The 18,121-nt window shown below is 38.0% G+C and overlaps 1 protein-coding gene and 1 pseudogene across 1 annotated transcript; both read left to right on the top strand.

Annotated features, from left to right (window-relative positions):
- The first annotated feature begins 6,055 nt into the window (after positions 1-6,055).
- On the top strand, positions 6,056-14,157 carry si:ch211-194k22.8 (uncharacterized). Its single transcript, XM_056469659.1, has 7 exons — positions 6,056-6,807; positions 6,932-7,027; positions 9,763-9,828; positions 9,922-10,027; positions 10,110-10,366; positions 13,230-13,416; positions 13,513-14,157. Exons 1-7 carry the CDS (start codon positions 6,721-6,723, stop codon positions 13,692-13,694), a joined length of 981 nt encoding a protein of 326 aa, XP_056325634.1. The 5' UTR covers positions 6,056-6,720; the 3' UTR covers positions 13,695-14,157.
- LOC130239066 (5S ribosomal RNA) lies at positions 11,739-11,847 on the top strand (annotated as a pseudogene).
- Positions 14,158-18,121: the final 3,964 nt, after the last annotated feature.

Below are 18,121 nucleotides of genomic sequence, written 5' to 3'. Positions count from 1 at the left end.
AAATGCTACCTTCTCTCTGAAGTCGTAAACACCATATTGCTTTTCGGTTCCTCTTATTTGATTGGATGTTGTGATGTTGTGTTGTTTTTTTCTGTAACCTGGTAAGAATCAGTGCATAGAAGAGACGGCAACATGATGGCAACATCAAATTATGAGGCTAAAAGAAAACTTCAGTTTCCAACATCTTGGAAACAGACATTTAGGTGGGTACAACACGATTAAAAAAATGAAGTACCTGCACTTTTTTATACTGCTAACTGCTAAATATCTTAACATTTTTTTAATATTTTAAATATTTCAAATCTAGATTCACAGACATTATTTTTGACACATTATGTAAAAAACCACTAATCCATTCGGGCCAGTAGAAAAAATCCTCAGCGCTGAACCCTGAACTGGCTTATCTCGATGTGGAAGAGCGGTGGCTCTACTCCTCACCAAAGAGCTCCTCACCCTACCTTTAAGGTTGTGCCCTGCCACCCTGCAAAGGAAGCTTATTTTAGCTGCTTGTAGGCATGATCTTGTATTTTTGGTCATGACCCACAGCTCATGACCAGGTTAAAGGAATATAAATTGAGAGCTGTGCTTTCACCACAACAGAACTAGTACATCAACCACATCATTGCTGCTGCAGCACAGATCCTTCTGTCCATCTCATGTTCCATCCTTTTACCACTTGTGAACAAAATCACAAGATACTTGAACTTCTCCACCTGGGGTACAGACTCTCTTCCAACCTGGAGATGGCAAGCCACCTTTTTCGGTTGAGCACCATAGCCTCAGCATTGTCACAAACCATCCCAGTGCATGCTGAATGTCCAGGTCCGATGAAGCCAACAGGACACCTGTGGTCCCCGAACCAACCAGGGGTAGCACATCTTGTCAAATTCAAATGTCTATCCGAATAAACTACCACTCTAATGAACACATTTCAAAAAGTTCATTCAGACGTTTGAAGCTGACAAGATATGCATTCTGCATCCTTATCTAAGGTGGTAGGTCAATCTGATAGACATCTGAAGCTGACAAGATGCTCTACCTCTGTGTTTTAGATTAAACATGACAGACTGAACGACCAGTAGAACATTCTGAGAATGTAGCACAGATCATCAGAACACTGGCAATGTGAACCAATCTCCTGCTCCAGTCATACACAGGCAAGACAGCCCTTAACAGAGCGTCTTGTACGTCATAAAGTCAACAAAGCACATGTGGAATGAACAGGTGAACTCCCACAAACCCTTGAGCACCCTAGAGAGGGTATAGAGCTGGTTCAGTGTTCCATGGCCAGGATGAAAACCACATTGCTCTCCTGTCCAGTACCCTTGCATAGACTCTTAGCAGCTGAGAAGTGTAGTCCCACTGTAGTTGGGTGCACACCCTCCAGGCCCCCGTCCCCCTAGTCCAGAGGCACTGTCCCCGACCTCCACATGACGTTTTAGAGCAGGGGTGTCCAAAATCGGTTCTGGAGGGCCGGTGTCCTGCAGATTTTAACTCCAACTTGCCTCAACACACCCGCAAGGATGTTTCTAGAAAGCCTAGTACAGGGGTGACCAACCCTGTTCCTGGAGATTGACTTTCCTGCAGATTTCAGTTGCAACCCATATCAAACACACCTGCCTGTAATTATCAAGTGCTGTTCAGGTCCTAATTAATTGGTTCAGGTGTGTTTGATCAGGGTTGGAGCTGAACTTTGCAGGAAGGTCGATCTCCAGGAACAGGGTTGAGCACCACTGGCCTAGTAAGAGCTTGATTAGTTAGCCCAGGTGTATCTGATTGAGGTTAGAACTAAACTTTGCAGGACACTGGCCCTCCAGGACCGAGTTTGGACACCCTTGTTGTAGAGGTATTGCAAGGCTGCGGGGGTGGATGAGACCCTCTGAGTACCTCAAGTCTCTGGATGGGGTGGGGTTGTCTTAGTTGACACCAATTAAACATTGCTTTAAAAATGTAATGTGTAAAATAGACTAGCTGTCACACAATTTTATATGAATTTTAGATGAATTTGAATTGAAAGCCTTTACTGTCAGAGTATATCAAATAATATCAAAATTTTCTGTAAACATAGAAATTAGGATCAATGGTGTTGGAAAACAAACACATAATCACACACAGTACAGTGTTTGAATTATACACTAATGATCAGGGGTCAACTTTTTCGGCAGTAGTTTGGTAATGCATGCTTTAGTAAAACAAATTTATGAAAAAAAAATCTATTTTTTTTATAAAATGCATACATTTTCAGTGTGTTGAGGGATATTTTGTGACTATTTTAGTGGTTACTGTAGGTCAAACTATAAAAATTATGTGTTTAATTGTTCTTTTTTAGGACTACTTGCAGATGTAAACACCAATTTTACAAGAAACATGTTTTGTGAATCTGTAATCTGCCAGTTTCAGACTGTTGAGTGATATTTTTCCTAGCATTGATTGGCGCAATTATGCATTCACAATGATATAAACCATTATAGTGGGGGGTTAAATGTTTATTCATATTATACATTTTTAATTATTACTATTTAGATATAGATCAGATATCAGAGAAAGCTATTTCTTACTATTAAAGGGCTGACCCCCCCATACATCTTGTTTGGAAGTCCTTCAGGGGGGATCAAGCGTTAATTGGGGGGTCAATCCCCCAAACCCCACTGTAATTCACACCCTGACACATTAGCCGAAATGTAGGGTGTAAACCGTTCAATACAATAGAAATATATACAACAAGTGAAGTCATATTGCACAAAATATACAGTATGTGTGTAACAAAACTACATGTAAATGACCAATGATAAAGTTACTGCACATTGACCTGAATATATGTTCATTTGAAAGGAAACGACAACTGTGATTTGTGACGTATGCCAATTTTATTGCACTTAATAAATACAGCAACCAGGAACACATATTGACTGAAAATGCATTACAGAAAGAAAGGAGACAGTAATGGAAATTGAACATGTAGTTCAATAATGTGACTGTAAAAGTTATTCTTTTTACACTGACTTTTGTCTTCATGCATTAGTTCATTTTTATGTTTGAAGTCTGAATAGCAAATTGAAAATATATACTCAGTTTTTATCTTTGAAATGAATTTGATCAAGGTTTGGCTACAAAATTATATAAAAATATCTACAATTTTATGTTGTAAATATAAACATTTCTACAGATGTCCAGTAAAAATACACTAACACACACAATTTTATTTTCTGTAAAAAATACAGCAAAACAATACAAATGGGGCTTTTAATAAAATACTAAACGGTTGTATTGTTCAAAGTAAATATTAAGTTATTATTTTAAAATAATAACTTTTTACATGTACACATTTTATATATTATTTTAATTTAAGATTACTGTGTGAATATATCGTGTAATGTAATGTATTCCTGTTATTCAAGCTGAATTTACAGCAGCCTCCAGTCTTCAGTGTCACAAGGTACTTCAGGAAACATCATATGCTGAGGTGTCACTTAAAACAAGTATCTGATTATTATCATTGTTGAGCTGTTTGTCGTCATGTTTATTATCATATTGTTGTGAAAAACGTGATTTATTATAATTAAAAATGAATGCTATATCATAACTGAAAATTTAGTGACTTACAGCCACTAGATGGCGCTCATTAAATGTGTTTAACAGGCCAGAGGTCACTTGTGAATTATTGGTTTCAATACTGTAACTATCCACTGATAACGTTTCGTCATTTTTTCTTTGTTAAATAAATGTGAAATAAGTTTAAGTTTTATAATTATGATTTAGCATTTGTCAAAAGTCCTGTAGCTTTTTATTTTCGTACGGTTGTGTAGCAAACAGAAGTTGTAGATTTTCAACAAATATGTTTTCATTTGAGTATTAAATCAGGAAATAGAATCTAGCGGTGTCTAAACTCTGTCCTGGAGGGCCGGTGCCCTGCACAGTTTAGCTTCAGCTTCCTTAAACACACCTCCCTGGAAGTTTCTAGTATACCTAGAAAGAGCTTGATTGGCTAGTTCAAGTGTGTTTAATTTGGGTTGGAACTAAAACATGCAGGACACTGGTCCTCCAGGACTGAGTTTGGACACCCCTGATCTAGATGGTGAATATGGAATAGTATATGGTTAAATTAACGGTAAAATAAAAAGCTTTAGCATTACACAACTAAAGGTTTTGCCCTGAAAGAACTCAGCATGCTATAAATGTGAGAAATTAAAATTAATAGTCATATTAGAGCACTGCGTCACACTGAAATTTCTTGCTAGTCAAAGTGAATATGTAAGTATGGCTGAACTCTCAAACAGATGAAAGTTTACTGCCTTATAATAAAAAGAAACTGTTGTTCATAAACATAGTGCAGAAAAGCAGAAAGTATAGCAATTGATTACTGAAGAAACATGTTGGAAATGTCATTGGGAGGCAGTAAACATTTGCTGCCATTCAAGTTGTGAAGCTCCCCTTTGATTATCACTGGATCAGTCAGACAACATTTCAATGAATGTCTTTGTTCTAGGAAACACCATACTTGGAAATCAGCCTATGTGACTGCAGTTGACATAAATAGCGTTACTGTTTTCTCCATACCCATATCAATCATTGTATGCTAACGTTCTTCTTCGTCACTCTCACACAGACACACACTTTAAGTTGCTGTTATACTCCATATAAAATCCAGAAACTAGACTTTATTTGCACAGGCCTATCCTATCTAAAGGGTTAATGGTGACAACTGTTGATTAACAGTAAAAATAACAAATTTGACCTCTTCCCAACAGGGAAAACCACCAACAATTAAAATGCATGATTATATGGTGTCATGGTTGTGTTATCTTAAAAAAGTGGTTATAATAGAAGTCAATGGGGCAAAAACAGCCACCAACAGTATATTAGGTAGAAAAGAAATGAAAATTAATCAAAACAATGCATCAAAGGCAATGTCATTTCACATGTTCAAGACTTTGATAAAAGGTAAAAAAAATCCAGTCCACAAATACTTTTTATATTGAAAATAAGTTATTGTGTGTGTGTGTGTGTTTTTATATACCCATCAACTTATAATAACAGATATATGCGAAAAAATATATATTTATCTGATATATTTTACAGCAGTTTAATTCAGTGGATGTTCTCATCCCAAACATAACAAAAGGGTAGTAAACTTGACCAGTGCACATGGGTTAATCTTGAAGTGGAAATCAAGACTCATCAGACCAGACAACCAAGTTGACAGTAGTGCCAGAACCTGGTAGGGTCTTCTTCTGTGGCTCAAATATCAACATGTTGTACCTTCAGAGATGCTCTTCTCCAATTCTTGTTTTCAATGTTACTGTATCAACAAGTTTCATTATCAAGGCGTTTCCACCAACAGCCTGTCACAAACTAGATCATTTCACTTTTTGGCCAATTCTCTGGTCCTTCTTGACAACCATCAGACTTTATTCACCTTTACTCATCTTTCTCAGTTTGGACTTTAGCAGATTGTCTTGATGTCAACATGCCATTTCATTGGTTGATTATTTGCTGTAAGGAGCTTATTTGCCCAGTAAAGTGGCACTTAAGTGTTTGGCATAACAAACATATAAAGGTGAAGATCATACCTTTAAAAAACACCAGTCTGTCCAGTACTCCCAGCTCTTTGCATCCTGTACTGAATTCAGTTTAACACAGACATGCAGGGTGTTGATATGCTGTAGTAACTAACAATGAAACAGAGATGCTGTAGTAACTAACAATGAAACAGAGATGCTGTAGTAACTAACAATGAAACAGAGGAGAATAAAGAAAGGAAGAAGTCAATTTCCACAATGCTTGATCATGTAACCACGATAAGCCAAAGTATTGACTGTAAAAAATTTAAACATTTTTATAGTAACTATTTTTGGGAGAAACTTACACATTTAGTGTGCTGAAACAAAAAAGTTGTTCCTTTTTATTTTTTTATTTTGTTTTTTACCGTTTCCATTTAGTTTACACATTATTTTGCTGACGCCTCAGGAAACCATTATTGAAACTGCATGACGAATCTAACTTTCTCAAATGATAGATTATTACTCGGTAAATATGTAAATACGGCTTTCTGTGGAAATACTCCTTTGTTTTTGAGCTCGTTCGCAACGTTTTACACGTCGAGGAGAAGCTTAAGTTATAAGAGCGCCACTTGTAAACATTTACCATAGTAACTATAGTTTCCGCTGAAGTAGGCTCCCATAATTACTGCAGTTGCTGTTACCACAATAATATTGTGGTAACTTGTGGCTATTTGGCACCAGTGCGATGAAAAATAAATTAAGATTTGAATGAGTTCAATAAGAATATGAGCTTCCTGAACTGTTTTAAAGATAATCTATAATGATTTATTACGAGACGTTACCACAGTCACTATGGTATATTAGCGGAAACTCGGGTTACCATGGTAAAATTTTTTGCAAGGGATTTCCTGTTGTTGTGAGGATCTGCCGTTAGATTGAATGTAGACGGGACTCAAGCTCGTGCCACGTTACGCTACGGTGCGTTAGCCTCAAATGTGTTCCCTGTCATTTCTCGGTAAAGTGCTGTCCTTTCATGGATCCTCTCAAGTATTTGAGCTGAAGTAGAATAATCGCGGGCAACATAGTTGTCGGTATCTTTAGTAGACGTGTAGCTTGTAAATCTCAGGAAGAGGAATAGTGTTTAGTCTAATTCAGCGCAACTGCATTATGCAGAGTGGAGCCTCTTTTTCTCGCTCGCAAATAAAATAATGGGAGAGAAATGAGAAGGAAAACAAAAGCGCAGCGAATTCTTGACTACGAAAATGAAGAGGACGAAGAAGAGGAACAAAAACCGGACTGCTACAGTGTAAGATGATCGATGGAAATGTGTTTTGGGTGTTTGATGTCTCATTGTTTGTTTGTAACTGTTAATGGCATATGTTTGATCCCTAAAGAATAATTTGTATCATGTCAACCCGACTGTCCAACAGAACGGTGCACAGAAAAGAAGGAAAATGTATCCCTCCAAAGAGAAAGCAGAAGAAAATATCTCATCCGAAGCCGGGCTTCAGAAGTTGGACGTGAAGGTTTGGGCTTTTCTTCGTTATCACTGTTTGATCGATGTTTTTGATGTGCTTTGAACGGGGAGATGGACTGCAAACCCTTTCTGTTTTGATTTTCACAATTGCTCCGCGTCGCTTATTATTAGCATTTAATGCAACGATTTCATCCAAAATGTACAGTTATTGGTTTTCTACTGCACTTTTCGCATTGTAAAGCTGTTGACTCAACGCTGTTCTATCCTGCAGCAGTGGTGTGAGGCAGGGCAGGCGGCCATGCCTGGCCGCTAATAGAGAACAATGGGGTAAAGCATGGTACAATACACCATTTGATAGAAACCTCATCAGACGTTCTGCACACATCAATCCCCCACACATTTCCTACCGAGTACACGCTCACCAGCGGATTGAAAGTTTTGAAATGTGAAACTTCAGAAAGTTTGAAAGCATTTCTTCTTTTCAAATTAATTTGACATTACCTTTATAAAAGTGCACCACGGTACTTTCCTCAATGGAAAACACCAGTATGCAAAACCTCATCATTTGTTTTCATAAGTTTAAAAAGCATTGCTTTTTTGGCAGTAGTTTTAGCAGTGCTGAAAACCCATCTTAAATCAGACTTAAGATGATTTTCTTTCTTCTAAACTTCCATGCTGGTCTGTTCGCTGGGGTTTTGAGTTGTTTTCATGTAGGCTTGGATATCAGCTGAACCGGTTTTGGATTTTTAAAAAACTATTTTTTTCAACAGGTTGGTTAAAACAATATTATTGTAGTAACAGAATTTGGAAAATACGTAGGATGGTAAACAAAGATATGACTTGTTTTTTGAGTAAAACAGTTTTAGCTGAAATCACTGCCTTTGGTGATTCATGAAATGCAAGTTAATGGCTTTGAGTAAAATAAAATGTATTCAGAAAAAATAATTTGAGTACAAGTGGCTCCAGATAGGGTCTTATGAACCAAAATGACCAATCAGTGCAAAAATATGCTTAAACATCATTATTACCTTTAATACAAAACATTGGCAAACAGCCCTAAGCTTGTTCACAACAGTACAGAGAACAAGTTTCTGGTTGTAAAATATTATATGAGCTGGCTGTGTTCACAACAGAGAGGGATGAAGCATGTGTTGTCAATCAAAATTGTAGGTACTTGTGCTTATTCTGAACATTGTTATCTATATCAAAATACCAGCTCAAGTGTGAGTTTGCTCCCCCACATACATTATTATGCAACAGGATGCTTGTGGTCAACACTGTTGTGAGTGTGTTCAGTATTGTTTGCAGAGAGTGTGAATTAAAGGTAATAATCAGGTAAATAATTTTAAATTTCTTGCATAGACCCATTATTTAGCTTCAGGAAGCAGAAATATTATTATTTTTTTGCCTGTGTATATATATATATATATATATATATATATATATATATATATATATATATATATATATATATATATATATATATATATATCATGATTTCATCTAAATATATCTTAAATATCAAAATCAATCTTCTTTTTTTTGTAAACAAGGCCTTTAGACTTTAAAGACTGAGACACACCAAGCCGATGCTTGGCTGTCAGGCTGTCTGTCTGGTTCAAGTTCAACTTGAGCTTTATTGTCATTCTGCTACTTTTGTGGACATACAGTGGAATGAAATGTCATGTCTCTGAGTACTAAATGAATAAACCATCATAAATAGGAACAACACTGGACGTTAGAGCAATTTTTATCCTATACATAACATACAGGAGTGGTAATCAAACTATATATTTACTAAATACTTAACTCTACACATAACCTAAGGCTAAACAAGTACTTGTACCTAAGATAGAACAATATTGTGCAAGAAACTGTCCAAAAGAGGTATTTAAGGTTGAGGAGAACAAGTAGTGCAACATGATTGTGTGGTACATTTAACAAGTCAACAAGTAGTTTGCTTGGCGTGTTCCACATGTCGCCTCACATCAGGTTAACTTTGGATTGAGTTGGCCCAATTCAGCATGTAGAATAGGCATTGGCCATCGGCACTCTGATTGGTTATTCAGCAACGAATCAGGGCGCAAGAACAAAAACTGAAGTGACGGAACAAAGCAAACGATTCAAAGTCAAGAGGGAACGCAAAGTAAACGACTTTTATTTTTACTTTTATTTCTCAGGTATTTGTAAACAATATGGATTATCAGTCATATTTGCAGAACATCTATATATTTGACAAGTACTGTGATAATGGTACGATGCTGTTTTTTTTATGTGTGCATCTCATTTTCCAGTTTCCCTATGTGGAACAAGGAAACCAATTACTGCTGTCATCTGTTGTTGGCTGTCATCTGTTTGGTGTGTTCATGTGCATCTTTTTGGTCTAGGCAAAAACAAATGCGGCTGACACATGGCGACAACACAGTTGGCTTTCGTTGGTGCTAGTCTTTTGGCATTGGCTTGGTGTGTCCCAGCCTTTTAGCTCTTTAACACAACTGCACGGCTGCTTTTCTAAATATTTTGGTTGAAATTAGGCACATTTTTCATGTGTTTTTGCCCGACAAAAATAGATGCAGTGACAGTGTGAACAGTGAATGAGTGCAAGTCTGATAGAAACTTCAATCCCAGTGGTTAAAGAGTGAGAGATAACATCAACACCTTGACTTTCAAGACTTGTTACATGTTTTTAAATGCCGTCAGAGTTAAGAACCAAAATAAGCTGTTAAACCTATCAATTACAACTGGCTGTGTACAAAATATTAGGACTCTTTCTTGTCATGACAGGTTAATGAGCTGGATTGTTCTTCCGCAGACCTCTACACTGACAGTCCTCCTACTTCTGAGACAGAGGTACGTTGAAAGTTACTTGTGATTGGTATTTAAGACATTTGCTTCTTGAAATGCTTAATAGACAAGAGGTTGTGCGTTTTCTTTTGATGGCAGGAGGCTCATTATTTACAGTCCTATTCCAAGAAGGAGCTTATTGCGATGGTCTTATGTATGCAGAGAGAAATGGAGGACTTGAAGGAACAACTTAGGTGCCTTACAGGTTAATATCGTCAGGTTTTGTTACTTGTTTTGATGTATTGAACTGCACAAATCCAATCTTCACATTATACTTCTTCCTACAGCATGTGGAAAGCTAGCAAGAAACTTGGAGACACTGATTGAGAAGACCCAGGTGTGGTCAAATGGGAACAATGGGATCTCTCCTGGGACCCATGTTTCTCAAGGCACAACACAAGCACCTTGCGAGCCGGAGGCTGTGATAGCAGATGTGGGGTCTCTTCCAGCTGTTGTCAATGGGCAATGGCTAAATCAGGGTCCAGGACCACAGAAACCTCATGATGCCACTCAGAACGCACACAGAGATGGGCTCTACACAGAGGTAGACTATAAGAGTTTTGGCTTGTTTATATAAAGTATGATAATTGTAATAAGAGTTTAAAAAGCTCTACTGGGAACATTAAAGGGGGTCTATTATGCAAAAATCACTTTTATAAGGTGTTTAAACAGTTGTCAATTCTATTTGTTATAATCACACTTCATCACACGCCCGCCCACTAGTGACAATCTCTCCTTCATTAGCATAAAACAACCTTGAGCGAGAAGCAGCTGTTTTAGATCTGTGGCAATGCTGAAGCATAGGCATTTTTAGCTCCACCCCCTTTACAAAATAGGGCTGCGAGCACAATCTCATTTGAATTTAAAGTGACGGTCTCCAAAATGTCACAATTTGGATCAAAGTCTAAAAGTGGTAGTTTTAAAGTGTTATAAAACATTATTTGTTGAGTATTTTGATCTGAAACTTAACATACACACACTCTAGGACAGGGGTGTCCAAATTCAGTCCTGGAAGGCCAGTGTCCTGGAGAGTGTAGCTCCAGCCTTATGCCACATTCAGACTAGCAGCGACTTTGTAGCTGCCTGTCGCTCTGAGTGGCAACCTGCTTCAAACGCAAGGGTGTGTAGGTTTATACAGCACGAATACAACCGGTGTCTGAGTGAGATAAGAGGATCACGTGAGCTCTACTGGTGTTCCTATTGGCTGTCACTCAAGAAAGTCGCTCTTCATTTGCATAAAGTTGAAGGATTCTCAACTTTGTCGTGTCACTAGACATGCCCACCTGGTCGCCAATGGTTGCTGACACTCGCGTAGATGGAGGTCGCCGGATGTCGCTCACTCTTCGTTGAAATGAACAGTTGCTTGTCACTTTGCCAGTGCGAGTCGCTTGTTGTGTGAATGAGGCTTTTTATCAAACACACCTGAACCAGCTAATCAAGCTCTTACTAGATATACTAGAAACTTCCTGGCAGGTGTGTTGAAGCAAGTTGGAGCTAAATTTAACAGTTTGGACACCCCTGCTCTAGGGACATTAGAGACTTATTTTACACCTTGTATAAAAGGGCATATAAAATAGGTCCCTGTTTAAAAAAAAGTACTTCCCATTATTTATCAAGATCATTAATGCATTTTCATTATGCTATGGTTTTTAGAGCAAAGGAAATTTTAATTATAGTGTAGGGTTACTGAGATGATGAAAATTTATCAATTTGAACATCGTTGCCAATAGTCTAATAGTTAACCGTGTCGACACGCAGCACTGAGGTCCCCACGGTGACCTGAATTAATTTCTTGGCTTGAGGTCCTTTGCCGATCCTTTCCTCTCCTTTAGCACGCCTGTCTCCACTCAACTCTCCTATCCATTATAATAGCTAAAACACAGAAAAAAAGATTATATTTTACTTCTAACAAATGAGCTTGTGGTCATTCCACCCTGAGCACGCCCAATCTCAGAAGCTAAGCGGGGACGGGCCTGGTTAGTACTTGGATGGGAGACCGCCTTGGAATACCAGGTGCTGTAAGCTCTTGGTTTGGCGGTGCGGTGAAGCAGTGGGTAGCGCTGTCGCCTCACAGCAAGGAGGTTGCTAGTTTAACTCTCGGCTGGGTCAGTTTGTATTTCTGTGTGGAGTTTGCATGTTCTCCTCGTATTCACATGGGTTTCCTCTGGGTGATCCGGTGTCCCCCACAATTCCAAAGACATACTTTATGGGTGAATTGGGTAAGCTAAATTGTCGATTGTCTATGTGTGTGAATGAGTGTATGGGTGTTTCCCAGTGATGGGCTGCAACTGGAAGGGCATCCTCTGTGTAAAACATATGCTGGATAGGTTGGCGGTTCATTCCGCTGTGAAGACCCCTGATTAATAAAGGGACTTAGCGAAATGAAAATGAATGAATGAATGAATAAATATAACAATTGAACAAAAGTCATTTTGAAATATCTCTGCATCTTGTTGAGCGAAATACCAGCTCCTTATTCTGAAATTTAAGGAAGCAGATGAGAACGGCCCTGTGTTGGTTGGGTTTAGCTAGAGCTAAAGTCCTGTGGCCCCGCTCCAGGGAGAACCGTGTGTCAGGTGTCATGTCCAACCACTGAGGCAGCATGTCTTTGATAAAGTCCATTAGCAGTTTTGAGCCTTCTGCACCCTCGCAAAGACAGAAGTGTCAAAGATTTTTTGTACAGCTGCGATTTTTCTAAATCTTTCACCTTTACCTTCAGGAGATTCAGGCGTTTAGATGCAGAGGTGGTGAAAGAGTCAGCTTATCCAGTTGGCTTTCCACCATCATAATGCGCTCCTCCACATCGTCTATTCTTTTTCATTTGGCCGTTACTGCATTTATATGTTCTGTCAGGTTGTTTTCTAATGTCTTAACAGATGATGACACTTCGGTTAATTGTTTTTCAATACCGTCCAGTTTAGTTTCAAGCTCAGTTCTCAATGTTTTTAATTGCACTAACACTTCTGATGTATTCGCCATGACAGCCAGGTCAAGATCGACCTGAAATTTCTGTTTTTTTCCACTCCTGTTCTATTAGCTCTAGTAAAAATGTCACACTGTTTTGAAGCAAGATGTTTGAACATACTCAGATTGTCGATTTCGATTGGAGTTGGTAAAGTTTACTACGGTATTATAACTTTTTTTGTGTGCGGGTTGTCCGAGCGAATCAATCAACCAGCCATCCTCACCAGAGCCACGTGACTTCTCCAAACTTGAAATATCTTATTTAACAGAAAGAAAATAAATGGGGATCAACTATAAATTATGAATAATTTATTGTTCCTGTGTTATTATATATGTATACTAGTATTTAAACTTGTGGTTATTATATTATAGTATTATATTATCATTTAGTGCTAAGTTTTATGTGTGTTACTATATATGTTTGTTTTAAATCTCCCCCTCAGTTTATCACTCCCGAACTTCTGGAGAGGTGTAACACAGGAACCACTGCCCAAAAACTGACCAACGACCTGCTCCGTGGACTTTACGAGAGGGAATGCCTGGCTTCCCACTCCATATCTGGCGTGGTGTACAATAAAAGGGGCCAACCCAAACCTGCCCTTCCCACCGAAGAGGTCCAGGCAATCCTGAGTATGATTCTCTTCTGTCTTTTCAATCACAGTTGAATTTTTATTACTAAAACTCACAATCTATAATTCCTAATATCCTAAAACAACTTCCATGCAGGAACAGTTCAGTATTTCTTTCCTGGCAAGACTGACGCGGAGATCAAGGGCTACATCCGGCAGAAACTACAAAACGAAGCCAAGAGGTTAAGGAAGAAACCATCGCTCTCCGGCCAATACGATTCAAGAGATCTCAATCTACCAAGCCCTAGGTCTCACTTAGATATGACTGATCACAATTAAAATGTACGGTTAGTGGATATCATATACGTGTTCTCCATTAAAATAGCCTTATTCGGTGTACTCAGCCATTAAAAAAAAATCCTGGACTCTAATGAGATTGATGTGCATTGACAATAGTCTTCAAAGAAAGCCACAGTGAGTCGTTGGGGGCGCTGACGGTTGTGGCGACACTGATGTGAAAATGCAAATGAGCAATTCCAGATAAGTTGGCCTCTGGCTGCAACGAGCACATTCGGCGCTTAAATATCGAGATGTTTAGATATTAATGTGTCTCTGATGTGAACGTCTGTTTTTTTTTAAAAACACTTTGTATTTAACTGATGTAGGACGTAACAGTGTGCGAGGAGAATTCTAGAGTGTCACCATTGTATTTTCAATGTATTTCTTATTTGAAGATGTCCTTTGGTCTATACGACAGCGGCTTTATGTATGTAGTTTTTGGTTATTAAATGCTGAAAACACAGCTGTTGGTATTAGATGTTTTGTTTTGTTGGATATGCGTGCGTGTGACACTTTGAAATGGACGTGGGAGAGTCGGTAGGTGTATTATGGTGTTCAATGGCTCCTCAACGAGGACCACAGAGAACAATACGAGCCGCATGTGGAGAGCTGGTGAGATGGAGAGAATCAATGACTGAGTGACAACAGCAGGGGTGCTGGGCCAGTTGTCTTGGCAACCTCAGTCTTGTGGGCCACAGCAGTCTGGGTCGCACCCTGGCCATCGCCTCCAAGCATCTGCCCGCTGCAGGGATGACGGGGATTTTTTTTGACAAACAAATGAAAGCCGGGAAAGCTTTTAGGGCACAATCGGCGATTCTTGTTCTTTGTTTCATCATCATGGTTATGTTTCACTGAAATATTTGATAAGCGCTCAGACATTTTGTGTTTTTAATTCCGTTGTCGACTGGGCAGAAAACAAAGTGTTTTGTAATGGCTGCTCTGTGTCAGTAAACAGGGGCCTGTCTGGCCTGATTGATGGCACAGGCAATGATTGGGCCGAGCGCAAACCTCTACTTATCATAGCTTCATCAGAGACTGTGGTGGGGGAGAGGAGGAGGAGGAGAAGGCAGACAAAAGAATGGATGTGTGTGCATTTTGCAAACCAATGAAGTGAGAATGTGCCACAGTTATTATCTTGCGACAAGCAGCGACGCAAAGTCTGCAGTAAAAAAACTTATGTCTGAAATCGAGATGTAATGCTTCGCTGCTTTTTGCTTTTTAGATGCGCGTGGTTGTAAAGATGACGTCCATTAGATCAATCTTGTAAGCATAATGTGTTTCTGTCATGTGATTTAACCAGCTGCCCCCAGGGCAAGGCTGAGATAACAGTGAAGCGTCAGGGGAAATGTATGCTTTGGTTCCTTTAGTTTCTATGACAGTCATATGCTGTAATAGTGTAATTAATTATAATTGTTGTTAGGATACTTGCACTTCTATTGCACAGTGTTCATTAGCTGGATTACACAAAGAAACTCATTCGTGTGTAAACTAATTTTGCACTTACCAAAGCAGCAGATCCAAAATATTATGAAAATCTGAACATTTAAAAATGCAAATTCTGTTTTAAATTTAAATGATTAATTTTAGTTATCCCAGCATCATCACTCCTCTGTGCTGCTTAATATTTAAACGATTTTTTATTTTACTAAAAATAAAGCATACGATCAACAGTAATAAGCGCTACAAAAGTAAACTATGTGAACTTGAAGGATTTGGTTTGTAGGAATTGTTAAATCACTTGTTATATAGTTACTTAAGTTAACAGCTTTATGGTTGAGCATGATTAAAGCTGTCATCAGCAGAGTAAGAGTAAACAGCTAAATTAAGGTAATGAAAATAAATTATTTAAATACTTTTACTACAATATGATAAATGTCAGACAACATTACCAAGTATGAAACCATTAGTCAGTTCAGTCATGAAATGGTGCAGAAATATGTACAGTTGAAGTCAGAATTATTCACCCCCCTTTTTATTTTTTCCCTAATTTATGTTTAAAGGAGAGAAGAACACATTTCTAAACATAATAGTTTTAATAACTCATTTTTAATAACTGATTTATTTTATCTTTGCCATGATGACAGTAAATAATATTTGACTAGATATTTTTCAAGACACTTCTATACAGCTTAAAGTGACATTTAAAGGCTTAACTAGGTTAACTAGGCAGGTTAGGGTAATTGGGGAAGTTATTGTATAATGATGGTTTGTTCTGTAGACTATCAAAAAAATATATAGCTTAAAGAGGCTAATAATTTTGACCTTTAAAATGGTTTAAAAAAAAACTGCTTTTATTCTAGCCGAAATAAAACACTTTAAAAACTTTCTCCAGAAGAAAAAATATGATCAAACTTACTGTGAAAATTTCCTTCCCTTTAAAAATTATTTCCTAAATGATGTTTAACAGAGGAAGCTAATAATCTGACTTCAACTGTATGTTCTAGTAATAATCCAAAAAAATTGAAAGCTAAAAAAAATGTAATAAAATTTCTACTAAGTAAAAATAAATGCATCTGCAATCTTTATTTGGGCTTTTTACCTCAGATATTGTTGCCTCCATAATTTAACAATTTGTATTATTATTATTATTATTATTATTATTATTATTATTGTTATTATTACTACTACTTTTTAGCTTTTATGACATTTAGCGTATTTTAGTTAAACCTACATTATGTTTTTTTTATTACCTTAATTTAGCTGTTTACTATTACTGTACTGACAACGGCTTTAAAGGGGTGGTCCACTGTGATATCCTTTTTTAAACTTTAGTTGATGTGTAATATAACGGGTTACGCTGCCAGTTTCTGGAGCTCCTTGGTGCGAGCAGCTGTGTGAATATAAACATCTCTGAATGCAAAAGCTTTGGGTTGTGAGCCACAACCTGTGAGTATTTTTATTTGTTAAAATTGATCGGTTACATGCATATTTTCTAGCATTAACGGTATGTTGTAGCAAAGATGTAAACAATGGGAAATGCTGTTTGGCATCTTTAACAATTTAGCTACAAATTCATATTTATCCGTCAAACCCTTGTAAACACTCACAGTCTTCTGCAGTGTCTCTCTATGCGGCTGCTTTCCTTGTTATCTCAAATAACAAACGCGCAAAAGATATGAGAACATTTTATATTACCTACAAATGCATAATCCAAATATCTGTAAATGTCAGATCTTATTTTAGAGAGCATGAGGTTCACTGTGTCCTTTTCATTTTCTATCTGATTCAGGCCGTTTACACTAATATGTTTTAGTTATAAAACGCATAAGTTTTGCTACGGTTACGCCATCCGTCCACACTACGCCAGAGTTTTCGAGCGCCGAAAACGGAGCGTTTTGAAAACAATGAAGAGGCCGATTTGGTTTTAAACGCTGCTGCTCCGTGTTAGTGTGGATGGAGGAAAACAGAGACATCTTAAAAACGCAGGTGGGGCTGCAGACATTCTTATTGGGGCTTTTTCCTCAATATTTAGTAGCCTACACAGTTCAGTCTTTTATCCTCTGTTTGTAAGTTCAAACTTTGCAAGTTTGACATGGAAAACTCCCGAGAACGTATCGGGTGAATGTTCTACTTTATAACCTCATTGACATCACCCTGGCTACGCTGTTTCACTTTCTTAGTAATTAAATGAAAACATGATTTAAGGAACTGCCTATTTTCATTTGCAACTTAACAGAGACCAAAAATGTTGAGGTGTCGTGTAGCTACATATTTACATGACTGTCATCTTCACTGTATGCATAACAAAACAGAGCCTATAACATTACTGCCTCCTTTCATTTTCATAGACAATACGAAACATACCCTCTCTTTTGCTGAATATCAGTTTTAATAATCAATGACAGCCATTATAACAGTATAACGTACAATAAGTTTATAGATCATAAGAAATAAATGCAAGCGATCAGTCAAAATTGCAGAATCAGTGTACTAGGTTACATTAATTATTAACTGATCTTTGTGCTCAGCCAAAACACGTTACCTGAGAACAAGTTATAGATTCAAAAGACCAAAGTCGGGGAATATGTCGTTCGATTCTTGATGAACTGTCCAACCTGCACAGCTCTCATCTGGGTAGTTATGCTGCAGTGCATGCCAGAGTGTGTGTGTGTGGTCACGTGATGTGTGTTTTCAGCGGTGTAGTGTGGACGGAGAGTTGTTTAGAAACGCTGGGTGAAACGCTAGTGTGGACGTGGATCATTTTCATTCTAAAATGCTTTTTTTAAAACTAAAATGTACTAGTGTAAACAGGGCCTCAGGCTCAAACTGATATGGCTAACAGCTACTCACACTGACAGTATTTACAGAGCAGAGGACAAGCGCATGCTTGTAGGGGCGTAGCGCTTTTCCTGGTGACATGGAGCTGATGCGTGAATCACAGCATATTATGTTAGCTGACCAATCAGAGCCTGAACTAAGTGTCGTTT

Source organism: Danio aesculapii, chromosome 12 (assembly GCF_903798145.1).
Source record: "Danio aesculapii chromosome 12, fDanAes4.1, whole genome shotgun sequence".
In the NCBI taxonomy this organism is placed as follows: Eukaryota; Metazoa; Chordata; class Actinopteri; order Cypriniformes; family Danionidae; genus Danio; species Danio aesculapii.
Note: the sequence above shows the minus strand (reverse complement) of the source record. Positions and strands in the feature narration are given on the sequence as shown.

Coding starts and splice junctions, on each gene's coding strand:
- si:ch211-194k22.8 (XM_056469659.1), top strand. CDS start 6,721: ATGAGAAGGAAAACAAAAGCGCAGCGAATTCTTGACTACGAAAATGAA. Junction 9,829..9,921: donor CTCCTACTTCTGAGACAGAG/GTACGTTGAAAG, acceptor TTTTGATGGCAG/GAGGCTCATTATTTACAGTC. Junction 10,367..13,229: donor GAGATGGGCTCTACACAGAG/GTAGACTATAAG, acceptor TCTCCCCCTCAG/TTTATCACTCCCGAACTTCT.